This window comes from Venustampulla echinocandica (assembly GCF_003357145.1).
Source record: "Venustampulla echinocandica strain BP 5553 chromosome Unknown scaffold_0, whole genome shotgun sequence".
NCBI classification, from domain to species: Eukaryota; Fungi; Ascomycota; class Leotiomycetes; order Helotiales; family Pleuroascaceae; genus Venustampulla; species Venustampulla echinocandica.
In genome coordinates this window covers 2336254-2351080 of record NW_022474205.1, presented here as the reverse complement: position 1 = coordinate 2351080, position 14827 = coordinate 2336254, and the positions used below count along the sequence as shown (strand labels likewise).

General features: G+C 49.6%; 6 protein-coding genes across 6 annotated transcripts; 2 read left to right on the top strand and 4 right to left on the bottom strand.

Moving 5' to 3' along the window:
* Window positions 1-364: 364 nt before the first annotated feature.
* BP5553_00724 (S-adenosyl-L-methionine-dependent methyltransferase) lies at window positions 365-2303 on the top strand (the record flags this gene model as incomplete). The annotated part of the gene is made up of 2 exons (XM_032009347.1): window positions 365-565; window positions 618-2303. 2 exons carry the CDS (start codon window positions 365-367, stop codon window positions 2301-2303), a joined length of 1887 nt encoding a protein of 628 aa, XP_031873401.1.
* A 428-nt stretch (window positions 2304-2731) lies between these two features.
* BP5553_00723 (Uncharacterized protein) lies at window positions 2732-3474 on the bottom strand (the record flags this gene model as incomplete). Its single annotated transcript, XM_032009346.1, has 2 exons — window positions 2732-3403; window positions 3463-3474. The coding sequence occupies 2 exons, from the start codon at window positions 3472-3474 to the stop codon at window positions 2732-2734; spliced, it is 684 nt and encodes a 227-aa protein (XP_031873400.1).
* Window positions 3475-4402: 928 nt separating this feature from the next.
* On the bottom strand, window positions 4403-5303 carry BP5553_00722 (Protein-lysine N-methyltransferase EFM4; the record flags this gene model as incomplete). Its single annotated transcript, XM_032009345.1, has 2 exons — window positions 4403-5141; window positions 5239-5303. 2 exons carry the CDS (start codon window positions 5301-5303, stop codon window positions 4403-4405), a joined length of 804 nt encoding a protein of 267 aa, XP_031873399.1.
* Window positions 5304-7522: 2219 nt separating this feature from the next.
* On the top strand, window positions 7523-8923 carry BP5553_00721 (uncharacterized protein; the record flags this gene model as incomplete). The annotated part of the gene is made up of 2 exons (XM_032009344.1): window positions 7523-8115; window positions 8179-8923. 2 exons carry the CDS (start codon window positions 7523-7525, stop codon window positions 8921-8923), a joined length of 1338 nt encoding a protein of 445 aa, XP_031873398.1.
* A 1018-nt stretch (window positions 8924-9941) lies between these two features.
* Window positions 9942-10741, bottom strand: BP5553_00720 (uncharacterized protein; the record flags this gene model as incomplete). Its single annotated transcript, XM_032009343.1, has 2 exons — window positions 9942-10340; window positions 10430-10741. The coding sequence occupies 2 exons, from the start codon at window positions 10739-10741 to the stop codon at window positions 9942-9944; spliced, it is 711 nt and encodes a 236-aa protein (XP_031873397.1).
* A 519-nt stretch (window positions 10742-11260) lies between these two features.
* Window positions 11261-13513, bottom strand: BP5553_00719 (uncharacterized protein; the record flags this gene model as incomplete). Its single annotated transcript, XM_032009342.1, has 1 exon — window positions 11261-13513. The coding sequence occupies one exon, from the start codon at window positions 13511-13513 to the stop codon at window positions 11261-11263; it is 2253 nt and encodes a 750-aa protein (XP_031873396.1).
* Window positions 13514-14827: the final 1314 nt, after the last annotated feature.

The window sequence follows — 14827 nt, the reverse complement described above, 5'->3', positions numbered from 1 at the left end:
CTATAATCATTAATCGCCTTAAGTTTCGTGTGTAAAGCTTGAAACGGCCAAGAACTTCTGACCGAACGTCTCGATATATTACCTTAGTCGTAATAGCGGGATGAATGTAAGAGAACCCTTCTATAAATGGAGCATCTAGGTCGAACATGGTACTCTTGGTAGGGTGGTTCGCAATGCAGACGTGTCACGTGATTGGTCCCCAAAATTCTTATTTTGTCTCGCAGTCGCCTTCTAGCTTGCTACATATTCCAGTTTAGACGACTTCCTTCAATAACATACCTAGGTACCTTAGGTAGTTGTTAGGCCAAAATAAGGCTTCCGTTTTGGCGAACAATGGGATCAGCATTCTAGATTGGCAATCACGATGTCCCTCTACCACGAAACAGCAGACTTCCTGACAGCGCCTTCGAATGCTGGTGGCAGCTTGAAGTCGAGGATTTTCAGCAAAAAGGACCTGAAGTCTCAGCCAGCACAAGTATATGCGCTGACCATCGAGTCATGTAAATGGAGTGCGGTTTTAAAGGAGGTTGTCGAAAATGCAGATCTTTTACGCCTCGAACGAAAAGTGAGCTTCGAAATTTTCCGGGACTTATAATTTTATATACTAAATTTTCCAGATAACTCCTGTCCTGTCTGTGCTCCTCGTTCATGACCTTCTTCTGGCGAAACGGGGCATCGCACTTCCAGCAACTCATGGCCTTAGAACATCCATCGAACGGCACAAAGCTAGATTAGGCGCTGAGTTCACCAAAGCCAGAATTCGGAGAAAATTAAGTTCAGTTGAATCGCTGAAAGCGCACATTGAAGCCGGATTTGAGATTGGCACCGATAATTCCGAGGCTCCCTATCCGCGTTGGATACGTATCAATACCTTGAAAACATCTATTGAGGATCAACTTGGGACGACTTTCGCGGACTATGAGCGTGCAGCAACCGTGGAAGCTGTGAGGCAGCGTGGATCAAAGCGGATTTTTATTGATGTCAACATCCCAAATTTAGTTGCTATTTCGCCAAATATCGACATATCCAAGAATGAGGCCTATAAAACAGGTGCGATCATTCTCCAAGACAAGGCGTCATGCTTCCCAGCATACCTTCTCGACCCACTCCCAGAGGATGGCGATATTATAGATACTTGCTCAGCGCCAGGAAACAAAACTACTCATCTTGCTGCTATCCTTATCTCCCATAACCCAGAGGTGGATGAATGTTCGCAAACTATCCACGCCTTTGAAAAGAACAAGGGACGAGCGGAGACTCTTGAGAAAATGGTCAACGTAGCTGGTTCCCAGACACTGACCAAGCTCCATGCTGGGCAAGACTTCTTAAAAATCGACCCAACTGCAGCTACTTTCAAAAATGTTGGCGCGCTACTGCTAGATCCCAGCTGCTCTGGAAGTGGTATCATCGGACGCGAGGAAATTCCAGAGTTGCATCTCCCAGTCCTTAAGCAGGGCGCGGCTCCGTCAAAGAATACAAAGCGGCCAAAGACCTTGGATGAGAATAAAGAATCCCGAAAGAGGAAACGCGATCAATCCGATGCTCCGTTAGATGTCATGGTGGACGATGATGGTATGGTTACTGCGGTCGACACGGAGGATGAACTGAAGGCCCGTTTAACCGCTCTTTCTAAGTTCCAGCTCGAGTTGCTACTTCACGCATTCAAATTTCCATCAGCACAAAAGATAACATATTCGACATGTTCACTTTATGCAGAGGAGAACGAAGAGGTTGTCAGCAAAGCCCTCAATTCAGCAATCGCTAAAGAAAGAGGCTGGCGGATCCAGAGTCGGGAAGATCAGATCAAGGGTATGAAGGAATGGCCGGTTCGAGGGTCATTAGATGCTTGTGGCGGAGATGCTACCATTGCAGAGTCTTGCATAAGGGCTAATAAGGGCGACGAACATGGCACAATGGGGTTCTTTCTCGCTGGGTTTGTGAGAGATCAACAGGTCCATGGTGACATCGAATCACAACTCCTTCGAGATGAGCGAGGTCACCTTGTCCGAGACTTATTGGGATTCCCAGTAAGGACACATCCAGAAGAGTCGGGGAATGTGTCCAATGGAGTAGCCGCTGAACCTGAAACTGAGGAAAATAATCATTTGGAATATGAAGAGGAATGGGGCGGGTTTGACGATGCAACTGAGGAAGAAGTCGCCCAGCCGGTCGCCGGCGATGATAAATTGCTAGGTAAAAGCCAGCAGTCGCAGGTACACCCAGTAAGCAAGCATTTGCCAAGTGCAGTCAAAAGGAGACCGGAGTTGGGTTCTCAGAAAAAGAAGAAGAAAAGGAAACAATAGGAGAATTAGCTAGCGACTAACGCATAGATTTTGGTGGCGATATAATTTGGGTCAGTCTCCAATTCTCAGAATTCCCTGAGTCTAGTATCGTTCAAATTTCATGCAAATATCCAGTTGCATGTCGGTCTTCACAGCCACTCAGCTCTCCATCCTTTTAAGTTTATATGTCCCAAATCGGGAACAAGTTCTTGAACTATATCCCTTCCAGGCTACAAGATAACCCCAATCAATTTAAGACTCTCCCTTTCGTTTTCAGGTGAAGCGAATACCAATAACTATTTTTTTTATTCCTTTCAACTCGCACTAAAATGGATTTCATACACAATACCAATTCACCGAAGAGTGTCCCGAGCAAATTCCAATTAATATGAAAGAAAACGAAGCCATCCCTAGGGTCGTCAACGTCAAGCAGTCGGCTTGCCCGATTCCTAGTACTCATCATGCAACTTCCAATCCACTGGGCCATTCTCGTCCTGCCTCCCAAGCGGAGTCAAGTCCAACAACGTATGCGTCCCAAGCAAAATATCCAGACCTCTTTCATAGGTAGAATAAGTATGAAAGATATCATCTCCCTCCTTGAAGAAAACACTCAGACCCGGTGCCTCGCCTTTCGAAGTTCGCTTGCTGGGCTTGTAGTTGTACTCCGGTGGAGTTACATCACTGTCCAACGAGGCATGGAAGTCATAGTTGAAGTCACTCCCAAAGGAAGAATACCACGGAAAGTCCCAGCCCATCCTCGTTTTGAACTTTTCAATTTTCTCCAACGGTGCACGGGAGACGAGGACCAATGCCGTATCCCTGGAGTTCAGGTGACCGAGTGAGGAAGGGAGGTTGTCTGCTAGGAAACTGCAACCTGTACAGCCAACCTCGTCATCGGGGCTGAGCATAAAGTGGTATACGATGAGTTGCTTGTTGCCTCCAGCGATGTCTCCAAGAGTGACCTGACCGTTGGGTCCGGTGAAGTGGTATTCCTTTTCAAGTTTCACCATGGGAAAATCGGAGCGAAGGGCGCCATAGAGTTCATCTCTGGCACGAGTGGCGGCCTTCTCTTTGGCCAGAAGTTCTTTGCGGGCCACGAGCCATTCTTCCTTGGAAACAACCTACAATGAAATTGATGGTCAGTGAAGTGCGTAGCAAGAAAGTGTATCAATTTCAGTACTTTGCCTGGCATATCCGATGGTTGGGTAGCGACTTGGGAAATGTGATGTGAATTGAGTACTTTACGTTGGAGACTTGGAAGATTTGAATTGACTCCTAAATATGTTCGTTCTCAAGTTGAGGGAAAGCCCCTATTTAAGTTCCTCAATCCAGCCATATCGCCCATCTTGATCCACACGCTGTGGGAAGACTCCGTCCCCGTCTGACTACGATAACGAAAGGCAAATCCCGCCACTTTCCCTCTTTGAAAACCCTCCCGTCCTGAAAACGCGGTCTGCGAACTGTGTCATTGGATTTCGTGTCGCGCTTCGTCGCGCATTCACGTGGGGCTGCATGTAGACGGACGTGATTACTATTCGGCTTGCAGCTTTGCGCTCCGTAATTGGATCGTGGATGCCAACCCCTCATTCTTGACTGCATTTCTGCCTACAGTGTAACCTTGGAATTGAGTCATTCTTGCAGATCATTCTTTATATGCTTATCATATTGATATTCTCTCGTCATTGTTGCGTCTCAATCAATGGCACAAAGTTTGCCTTCCCGCTGCGGGGAGAGCGGTTTTAACTACCTGCCTGACGACGGTGAACTTAGTTAACTTATAGAACGAATTGGGTATCGTAGACTATTAGCAGAGTCCTTATGTCCTATCAATTTATTGATCTCGGTGTTGTTATTAAATGAATTGATTTCTTATCTATAGGCCCATAAGTCCATAAGTCCATAGGGGCAAATGTACCTACTATATAAATATATGAACTACAATTCGTTCGATCGGAACTAGAAATCCAAAACGATAAAAGACGGGGGTTACCTTGATTGATTTAGGTAGTGACAACTACCTCAGTATCATCTCCTTTTTAAGGCGGTTAGTGAACATTACATTGTCCGCGGTTTAGACTTGCCGATAGTTAAACACAAGTCCTGCATGAAGACCATCAACTTCAACTCGAACTCTGCTTCATAAAGCAAACACTACTAATAGTCTGCCCTTTCTTCCCCCCAAAGCTAAAACTCCTATACCCAATCTCCCCCACAGTCCTCAACCCACCACCCTCAAACCAGGCCTTCAACTCCTCCGCCGTCCAATTACAACTCGTAAGCAACAGCAGCCCTCCCTCCCGGACCAGGGGAACAACCTTCTCCTTATACTGCTCACAAACCCTTCTTCCATTCTCATCCTGCTCTTCAGAAAGACTAATCGCGTCAAACGTCCCCTTATCATGCACAACATCCCAGCCATTACCCTGCTCCCCAGAAAGAACCCCAGCGGCGAACGGGTCTTGCGTCATGATATCCCACCACAAGAACTCTACCTCGCTCTCCATCTCGGCTTTCTTATCCCCCACAATCCGCCGGGCGAATTCAATGCTCTTTTCAGAGTAATCAACTCCTAGCATTCTCCCCCGCCAGGTCTGTCTCCCATCTTCCTCATCATCATCCTCATCCTCTTCAGAAACCCCCCTCAATCTTAATAGAAAATGCCCATTGCCCGTCCCCAGGTCCAGAAAACTACAATTATTCGCCCCGACCTCCGCACCTAGTATTTTCTCCCCCACAATCTTTTCGTCTAGGAATGGAAGGATTTTATCTTCGGCCGAGGAGCCTGAGAACCATATAGTTCCCACGTCAGATTTATCTTGGGTGTGGTTTGTGATTTCGGTGGTGTAGAGGTTGTCCCAGCTGTAGAATGTATTAGTTTTGAGCTTGAAGGCATATGAGGTGGGGGTAGCGGGGTAACCTGAACGATGTGCTGGAGGTGAAGCCGTCCTGGACTTACTATTCTTTTGTGCCCAGGGGAGAGGGTTCAAGATGGTTTGGTTTGGCAGGTTCATTGGACGACATCTTTACTGCCGAATGTCTATATTAAACCTAGAGATTTTGGTCTTGGATGATTCGAGCCCAATTCGAAATATTCCCAGGGAAATCCCCAGCGACGGCAGAAAATCACCTGCACGGACCATTTAGCAGGCGGTGAAACTCACCTACGCTGCGCCCCTTGTCGGCATGACCAGTATGTAGTCACGTGATATTTGAAAAAGGCATGTCAATTTCCATCGTCTACGTCTTACGAATGGTTACAACACTGTTTATTTAATCATCAATAATAAAGTAAGCACGAGTTCCTCTTTATTATAAACATTAAAGTAATTTTCTACTATACTGTGGTTGAAGACCTAACAATATCGTGGCGTACGAAGTAACGAAGTAACGAAGTAACGAAGTATGTACTAATAAGCGGCACGGATCTCAGGTCCTTGAAGCCTGTTGAGAAACGAATGACTTGTCGGGACAACTGACAAGATTCGATGAGTTCTTACTGCTAAGACCTCCAGTACTTGGAAGGGGAGCCAGCCAAAAGGGAGGACTTCGTACAGAGTATGTAGTACCGGAACTACTAGTAGGGTTTAGTCATACGAAGTACATGCATCAATATTCTTTTACTAGCGCTCGTTTTCGTATTGCTCTTAATTGTGCGAGCGGCGCATCAAATGCGAGCAATTATTGTTGGCGAGTTTGTTGACAGGAAGGCTGGAAGGAGCACAAAGCGGCTTGTTATCACAACAGCGGCTCGCCTTGGTTTTCTCGTGCTGGCGCGCTTTACGCTTTACGCTCTGTTAATAATTGGATCTTGAATAGTTAGTCGGAAGCCTCGGCCAAGCCCTGCCCGTGCTCTTCGTCTTGTCGCATTGCCTTAATAGGCAGTCCAGAGGTCTCTTCAAGTCTTGCTTACGATCCTCTTACTCACTAGCACGCCAATTGCAGATCTGCCGCTGTGCCTTACATACAGTAGCACTTATTAAGGGAGGTTGTTTAGTTATTAGGTTACTTGTACACTACTTTCAACTTGATATGCCATACTGTACCAAGTCCATGCCATATGGCCATATGGCCATATCCGCCCCATCTGGATAAATTCGTGTGCAATAACAAACAGGCTGAGCTGAGCAGAGCAGCAGCAGCACCCCAGCTGGGATTGGGATTGGGATTGGGATTGCCATTTCTTCCGCCAACTACCTCCCTTATTACTAACCCCACTTAATGTTTTTATTTTCACTTTCTCGCCGAGTCGCCGTCGCCATCTCTATCGCCGTCTGCGCCATCATCCGCCATCCGCCTTGATGATCGCCAGGCCCCCCCACCCAGCAGCCCAGCAACCCAGCACCCAGCACTCTGCCACTCAACTCAGCGCTGGACACCGCCTATCGCAGGGTCGGCCGCTGCCCCAGATGCTCCGAAACTCCCCCCCATCTCGGCCTGCTGCACGTCGTAACGTTCGTCTGCCATGTTGGGGAACGAACACCCGTAACGTGTGGAGAATCGATGCTCGCTCGACTCGTTACATCGTATCCCCAGCTGTCCCAGAGTCCCGACTCCCCCAGTAGCATGTACTCTACAATGCGATGTCCTGCGCGGAAGTACTCCAGTACTACGTATTATTGTTCTATTCCTGCGCTATGCTACCTCTCCGCCCCGTGTCGTTATTATTTGCCCAGACACTGCACCGAGTCCACTCTAAACTCCACAGGCTCGTCGGCCCCGATACCTTCGTCAAAAAAGACGATCGTGATACTCGCGGCTCCATCGGTCCTTTCGTGACCCAGGGCACAGTGAGCGGGTTACTCGCCCGGCCTAAGTGTCCTCCGAGCCCTCCTCCCCCCCTCGGATATGCTATTGTGTTGGCCATAAGCGGTGCTTTATGAGTCTATTGATCCTCTTCCTTTCCCATCTGCCTTCTTTTCATATCCCGCCGTCCTCCGATGCTCCTATCTCTATCTCGCGCTCCTCACTTGTTTCCTCTCTTCTCTTGTCATTGTTTGCTCGCTTCCCATTATCATTGCCCGCCTGGAAGAACAAAGGGAACTAGGAAAGCAAGACAAACAAAGAAAAGCGTATCGCAGCACCGCACTAAATCCGGTCGTGCGGAGGATCTGTGTGGATCTGAGACGTCGAGTCGGTCGTGCCGGATGACGCTCGAAATCATGCGTTCATAACGAGAATTCCCATACGACTGACAGATCATACCTCACCAATCCCCCAGAAAAATAGATAATATCCTGCGGATGGATTCTGAAGAAAGAGGAGGTCCCAACGATATCGTCGGTGCCACTGGACATGCCAGACATCGTTTGAGTGTTAGCCGGACCAATCTTCCGCTGAGGGTGTCTGTGGAGGACCATTTTCGACGACACAGCCTGGTTATGGGCACTGGTAGAGTGGCTTTGGCCCCAAACTGCGCTCAACTGGAACCACCAGAAGAACCGCTGGATATCCCGCCGCCGCCTTACGATGCAACCCTCCCCATCCCCCTCCTCTCCAACCTGCGCCGGAAGTTCAACGTCCAACCCCGCGAAGACGAAGGCCAGGAGGTCCTCCCGCCGTACTCATGCGCCATCAGCCTCGAGAATGTCTTCCTGAGGAAGATGGAGCTGGAAGGGGCGGTGCATCGTGCCCATGATAGGAATTGGTATCCGGTGTTGGCGACCTTACAGGGCACGGCACTGACCTTCCACAAAACCAAAAGCGGCAACGTCTTCGCCAAGATCGAGGGAGGGACGAGGAAACACGATTCCCCGGCTGGAGTGAAGCGTGTGCAAGTGATCAAAAGCTATAACCTGCAGCATGCGGAAGTCGGGGTGGCTGCAGATTATACCAAGTATGTGCTCGCCCATTGGGCGTTATATAATAAAGACCAACTGGCTGACTGGTATGATAATAGAAAACGCTTCGTGATTCGAATTCGCGCGGAAGCAGACCAATTCCTCCTCTCCTGTCATAAAATCGAGACATTCGTTATATGGCTACAATCGCTCTTCGCAGCCATTGACCTCGCGACCCCCCTGGACGACCGCGACCTCCCCTCCGATGTCTGCGTTCCACGTCCTCGACGACGACGTGGCAATAATCAGCGCAATGGAGGCCAGGGACAAGACCAAGACATGCCTGTTGCAGATGACACCTTACTTGGTAGTTCGGACACAGGAGAGGAATCAGAGGGTGAAAATCTAGTGCTAGTAACCGCATCTCTCCTCGCGACCCCAGCCGAATCTCCCCAAAGCAGGCCCAGATCAAGAGCTGGACGTGCCCCCAACCGCCTCCTCCAAACCCACGGCCCAAACTTGCAAGCCTACCAACACCACCCCCCTTCCTCCACAACCAACCCGTCCATCAACCCGGAAACCGGAAAATGGCGGCCACGGCACCAATGGACGCCTTTCTCAGATATGTTGTATGCTAAGCGCTGCATGGCAATCCTCACTTCCGAGAGCCCGAGAAAGAGTAATCTTTTGATTATGAAGGGGAAGAGATGGGTTGTTGATTGGGGTTCGGGAACGCTGAGGAAATGGGTCCCGGAAATGGAATCGGGATTGGGGTTACCTGATTATGCTGAAGGCGACACCAGAGGTGGTGCCAAAGAACAGCTCTGGAGGGTTTCGCAGTTTGGCGAGCTGGTTAGGCTATGATATGATGCTCAAAAGGCAACACAGCCATGATCGAGGTGCAATCAATCACCGCTCGACTACCGGATGGAGTGAGGTGGCGCTTCCCGGCGACAAAATTCGAATTTCAGGAGAAAAGCGAGGGGAGGACAACTCAACGTCTTCCAAATCTATCAGAGAAGCTGGAAAGGAACCCAAAGAAACATTTGTATATGGAAATTAGCGCTGGGAACTATTGTTAATATGGCGGCAATTTTCCTTACGGTTTATGAGAAGCATTGGTGATGGAGGGTATGATAAACTGCATATTGAGCTACCTGGCCGGCTGGTTGCGTGTATGCATGGATGACTTTACACATGGGTGTTGGATGGAGTTTGAGGCCCTGCCAAACAAGGCGGCGTGGGCTTATTATCTTGTGCTACATTTTCATGGCGTTCGAGACATAGAATTACCTCTATATGGGGTCGCATTTGCATGGGGACAGGGATTTTGTTCCGAGTAGATATGCATTATAGATATATCATCGTATATTTTTAATTCATGCTTCGCGTCCTATATCTTGTTTGGGGCTATTCATTACTTCTGTGATAATTGCCGGATGGTTGATTTTGCATTCCGGTTTCATTTCCCCTTTGTCTGGGGACTTTGAAATACACACAGCAAACCTCCCTTTGATAGCTTTGATAATGCCCCATGCAGAGCAAACAACTACACTTAGTACTACCATTCGTACCGAAACCAGATCGGCCGCTTTAATCAGTCCTCTCCCGAACCGCGGAAACCTTAACGCCTAACTCCTCATCCAATGGCCACTTGCATCCCTTCCATAACCCTATCTGACCTGACCAATTCCAAGCATACAGGTGCCCCTTGGGGCGATGAAAATCGCGACGCCAGCACCACAGGCTGTGGTAGAGACAACCCGGTGATCCGGACATTCTCCTTCCTCACCAGCTACTCAATCCCATAAATACCCGCCGTCAATATCCAACCAAAACCTCGAAGTCTCTCCTATACGGCCATCACACCCGTTTCTGTATTTCAACTCCCCAAAACACCCAGCACCTCCCTCCCCTCTCCTGCCAACTTCTCCCCCTCCTCCCCCACCAGATCCCCAGCGCCCTCCAAATCCGCCACAGCCGCTTCTAAATCGCCTACCAAGCCCTCCATCTCCCTCCTCTGACTCTCAATCTTCTGCACCAACGCCGCATTCTGCGATTCCACCGTCTGTAGCTTAGCATTAAGCAGCGATTGCTGGGATGCCAGATGAGGCGCTAGATGTGCGTTTAATAGAGCCTCCGGGGGGAGTGTATGCGGTGGTTGTTGCGGAGGAGGACTGGGATAGGAGCGCTGACGACGTCGAGCATCCGCTATTATGTCTTCGAGGGCATTGAGATGGTGGACTACATTGCGTTCTTGGAGGATGGTGTCGAATTCATCCTGTTAACCATACTTTTATTAGTATCATGTATTTCCCACATGGGTAGCTTTTGGGAAGGGGAAAAGCACAGATTAGGACAGCTACTGACTAAAGCTAAACTCCTCAGCCGCGAAACCATTTGCCCGTGATATGCGTTGAGTGCTGCGGGGGCTTCCGCGGCTATATGAGGAAAGCATTCTGCGAATGCGTCGTAGGGTATTGCGCTGAGGGTTGCCTTGAGGGTCTTTTGGTAGAGAGTTGTGAAGGCTTGCGCGCGGGGACCTGGTGTGAGGGCTGTTGGAGGTTGGGGAGGCGGAGAGGGTGAGAGTGCCTCTGTATTATTGGAATTCGGGTTAGAGGTTGCTTCCGCTGGGTGCGCTGGGTGCGCTGGGGGCTCATGAGATGTGGGGAGTTGTTCCATTGCTGGTGTAGGGCGGAGGGCGAGACGTCTGGTGGGGATTGGTTCAGCGCACTTGATTTTCCGGATGGAGTCAATCTGGTCCTAGCAATTAACCAAATACTCAATCCGTTTGACATACTGTGGTGTGGTTTGGCGCATTCTTTGGTGGAGGAGATATAAGTCAACGCGGTCGCGACGCCCATGTTTTGGTACCGCCCACTAGCGCAAGGCTTGTCAGCCTTGTCCTCTCCCCTATTTCCACATCCGCTTGCTCAATTCAACATAGCCTGTAAAATTCCTTACCACAAGTTTGTACCGTACAGTCACATCATATCAGCCAATTTTGCAAGGTCATTAAATTTCTTTCCGAATCTTTCATCAGCTGCCTCATTATCGATACTAGATAGTCGCGAGACTACAAATTGTACCGATGCCATATCATGCCAAACCAACCCAGGTGACAGGAACGTAGTATGTTACAGCCAGAACTCCATGAAAATGCCACATACCCCCAAAATCATACTCAATCATCAATCCACCTCACGTAAAATCCATAGTTGTAGGTGGCCCACTACCCTGCCTATTCCTTTCCAGCCTCCTCCGCCGCCGTCGCTCAGCAGGATCCTCACTCACACTCCCAGGACTCATGCCACTCCAGGTGCCGTGGCTTTCAGGACTTCCTATACTCCCAGTACCGGCGCCCAGTGCGGACGAGTCTCCTGGCCTACCACTATAGTATGCGCTATCCTTTGGTTTCCTACCACCTGCGAATGCGGGATGGGGAGGGCTCAGGGGCGCCATTGGAGGAGGTGGTGCATCAGTAGAAGCACCGGCTTCTGCTCTCCTCTCTGCTTCCCGTTCGGACCTTCGGTATCGCGGCCTTGGAGCAGGGACCTCACTCCCACTCAAACTACTGAGACTATCTGCTCTCCGCCTCCTCTCTTTCTGGGCCTTTCTTGCTTCTCGTTCTGCTGCTGCTTCTTGTTCCGTAAGACGTCTCAATGTTACGTTCCGGTCCTTGTCGTTATGTACTTTTAGCTTTAGACTCACGGGGTCTGCCGCGGCGGATGATCGAGCTCGACTCCTACTCCTCTGCCTCCTTGCCTCTTCTTCGGCTGCTAGTCCAGCCGCTGCTGCTGCTGCTTCTGCAGCAGCAGCTTCACCCGCTCGCCGTCGACTTTGTGAAGGTCGACGGTGTGGATGTCCGCCCTGGGACAAGAATGATTCAGTGCCTGATTCACTTTGGTGTAAGATGCCTTGCGGGTCAGGGGGATGTGGAGGCATAGCCACAGAGTCAGTTATATCGTGCCTTGATCCGGATGGTGGTATAGTAGCGCCTGCTGCACCTCCCGCCGCAAATGCCGGAGGAACTGGTGGGATTGAAGAGCCTGGCCGAATCGTATGTGGATCATCAAGAATAGATGACAGGTCTGATGACTCTGTGTGTTCACCTCGCCGGCCGTGGCGACGACCAGTAGGGAAACCGTCGCCAGTGAATCGTGGGCCACCAGGTGCTGCCCCATGGCGCGCGCGACGCTCTTCTTCAATTCTCTCGTCCTCAAGTCGGTCAAGACGATCCTGTTCTTTTTTGTGTTTACGGTCGTTCATTTTCTTAGCAATCCAACCCAGGCCGAGGCCAGCCATAACGCCCTTCGCCACGCCATGCTGGGACTGTGGACGACGAGATGGAGAAAGTTGAGTGGAATCGTACGAAGAACTATAGCTGGAGCTTCGCGAGTGCCGGTGAGCTCGTCCAGGTGTCACAGGTCCGGGTCCACCAGCGCTCATAGCAGAAGCGCCTGCGAGAGGGCCTCCGGGACCAGGTAAAGTCGGAGTTCGAGGTCGTCGACCCTCTTCCAATCTGGTGTCATCACTGATGACGCTCTCGTCATGTCGTCTATGGCGGCGTGAAGGTGTGTCTGGCGCCACGGAAGAATACTCGTCTTCATGCTTCCTATCCTTCCTCTTGTCGAACCAACTCTTTGCCAAAGCACCGACCCCAAGAACGGCTGCCCCTTTCAACACAGTGTCCATCATACCGCCACTCTCTTTTCGTCGGTGATTGTTATATTTCTCATCCTCAATATAACTTCCACTTCCTCTCCGACTTGGCACCACCTCATCCCGCCTGCTCCTACTCCGGCTTCTGCTTCGATCCCTGTGACGCCCAGCCAGCAAAGCCGCGGCTCCTGCGCCTGCTGCTAGAGGGAGAAGCCCCCCAAATCGACTCGACTTTCGATCTTCGATCACTGTGCCACCATGACTACTTTCCATCATTCCATCAAATGGAACCATCGCCTTGTAGCTAAGCACGAACCATAATACCACCAGGAATACCATCCAGAGCGTATACAAGATGAAAGTCCACTTGGGGCTCCCATAAAGCGTCAATCCCAGCGGGACTTGCGCAATGGCCAACAGGGCAATTGCTCGTCCAACCCATTGATGCAAAACCAAGATTATAGGGACCTTCCTCCTAGCCCTCTTCTTCTCTCTTCTGTGAATGCAACCTCCTCCTATAGCCTGGACCAGTATTAACACATAGATGGCGAGACCGATTCCATGATGCGGATTCGTAAGACTGCGGTTTTGACCAACGGCGAACCAGCCGAGCGTAAATATCACAGTGCTAAGACCCACGGTTAACACTTGTAGATAGATATGGAATCTTAGCGCCCAGCGAGGTGATCGTCCGTAAAATCGGGCTGTAAATATGGCGGCTGGGACGATGAAGAGGAAGGTTATTACTGCCAGAACCGCATGGCCTTTAATCAAGGTGTGGTATCCAGGCATATCTCTAAATCGATTCCCCATACCTATTCAACATGACAGATTCCATTAGCACATGTTCTTCCTCGCTTACAACACAACACAATCATAATAAATAGGAATACCGTACCATTATATCTCATTGTCTCAAAATTCAGCCCTACGAGATTGGGCAATAGAAAATCATTCCTCCCAGAATCCCACGTGCCATCACCCACATACATCGTATTCGAGGAATAAGAGCTGCTGCCCGGCGGCGACAGATTTTCATTAGCTGGCGCCATCACGGGAACGATGTGTTGTGCTGGCCCTCGAGGGGCAGCTCTATTATTGTTCAACGGCTACCCTATGCCACTCTATGGCGAGGAAAAGGCGATAAGCTGCGAGTATCAATCGATGCGATATCGATAAGTAGCCGTGGAATGGATCAACGAAGGTCGGATCTTGTATCGAGAGACTTTTTGATGCTTGTGTATCGCTAGGAATGCATCGAGTAGCTGAAAAAGTCCTGGCGGTGTGTAAACACGCCTTATCGGCGTTATCCGTTTCCCGGGCGATGTCCCACAATCCGAGGGCTCTGTACGACGTCTTTCCGGCCTTAAAGATACTTCATAGGATTGATGAAGATTTGTCGCAAAATGAATGGTTTCTGAAGATGGGATAACACGGATAGCTGCACTACGTCCCGTTGGGAGCTGGAGGTATCATGGGAGTGGGTGGTCCACTACTCCGTGGTTGCGCGGGGTGACGGTGCTGTTGACGTGGGCCAATTACTTCGTACCGCTGGATGGCCAGACAACCGTTGTGACGAGCTAACGACCTCGGACGAATCCTTCGCCTGCCTCGACATTGAACAATATAAATGCAAATAAATGCAAATAAATGCAAAACTCTATCTAATTCAACGAATGCCTATATAAATCTTGCATCACCCTATAAGCAATCTCAAAGATGGCTTTAATTTTTGTAATTCTCGTGCAGCATGGCTTCAGGACCTTATCCCATTATTTTGCAATCTATAGCGAAGTTTCGCAGCGCAGAATAACCACATAATTCGTCAACGAACTCCTATATCTGTTCAATCTTCATCTCTCATTTGCTGCATCTAGGACGTTATTGGCTGTACTAATGTGGCACTCAATATTGGTCTTCAATTCCTCCTGCCTATCCAAATAATTGAACTAGATACAACTCACCTTACCCCAGCATTATATCTAAAGCTCGGAAGATCATCCCTCTCTCTCGCAATTTTAGCAATGTAGAGTAAATTTCCCAGCCCAACGAGATCCGGACTCGCACGGGGGTTGTGGCAGCAACATCGTCCTATTATACTAGCTA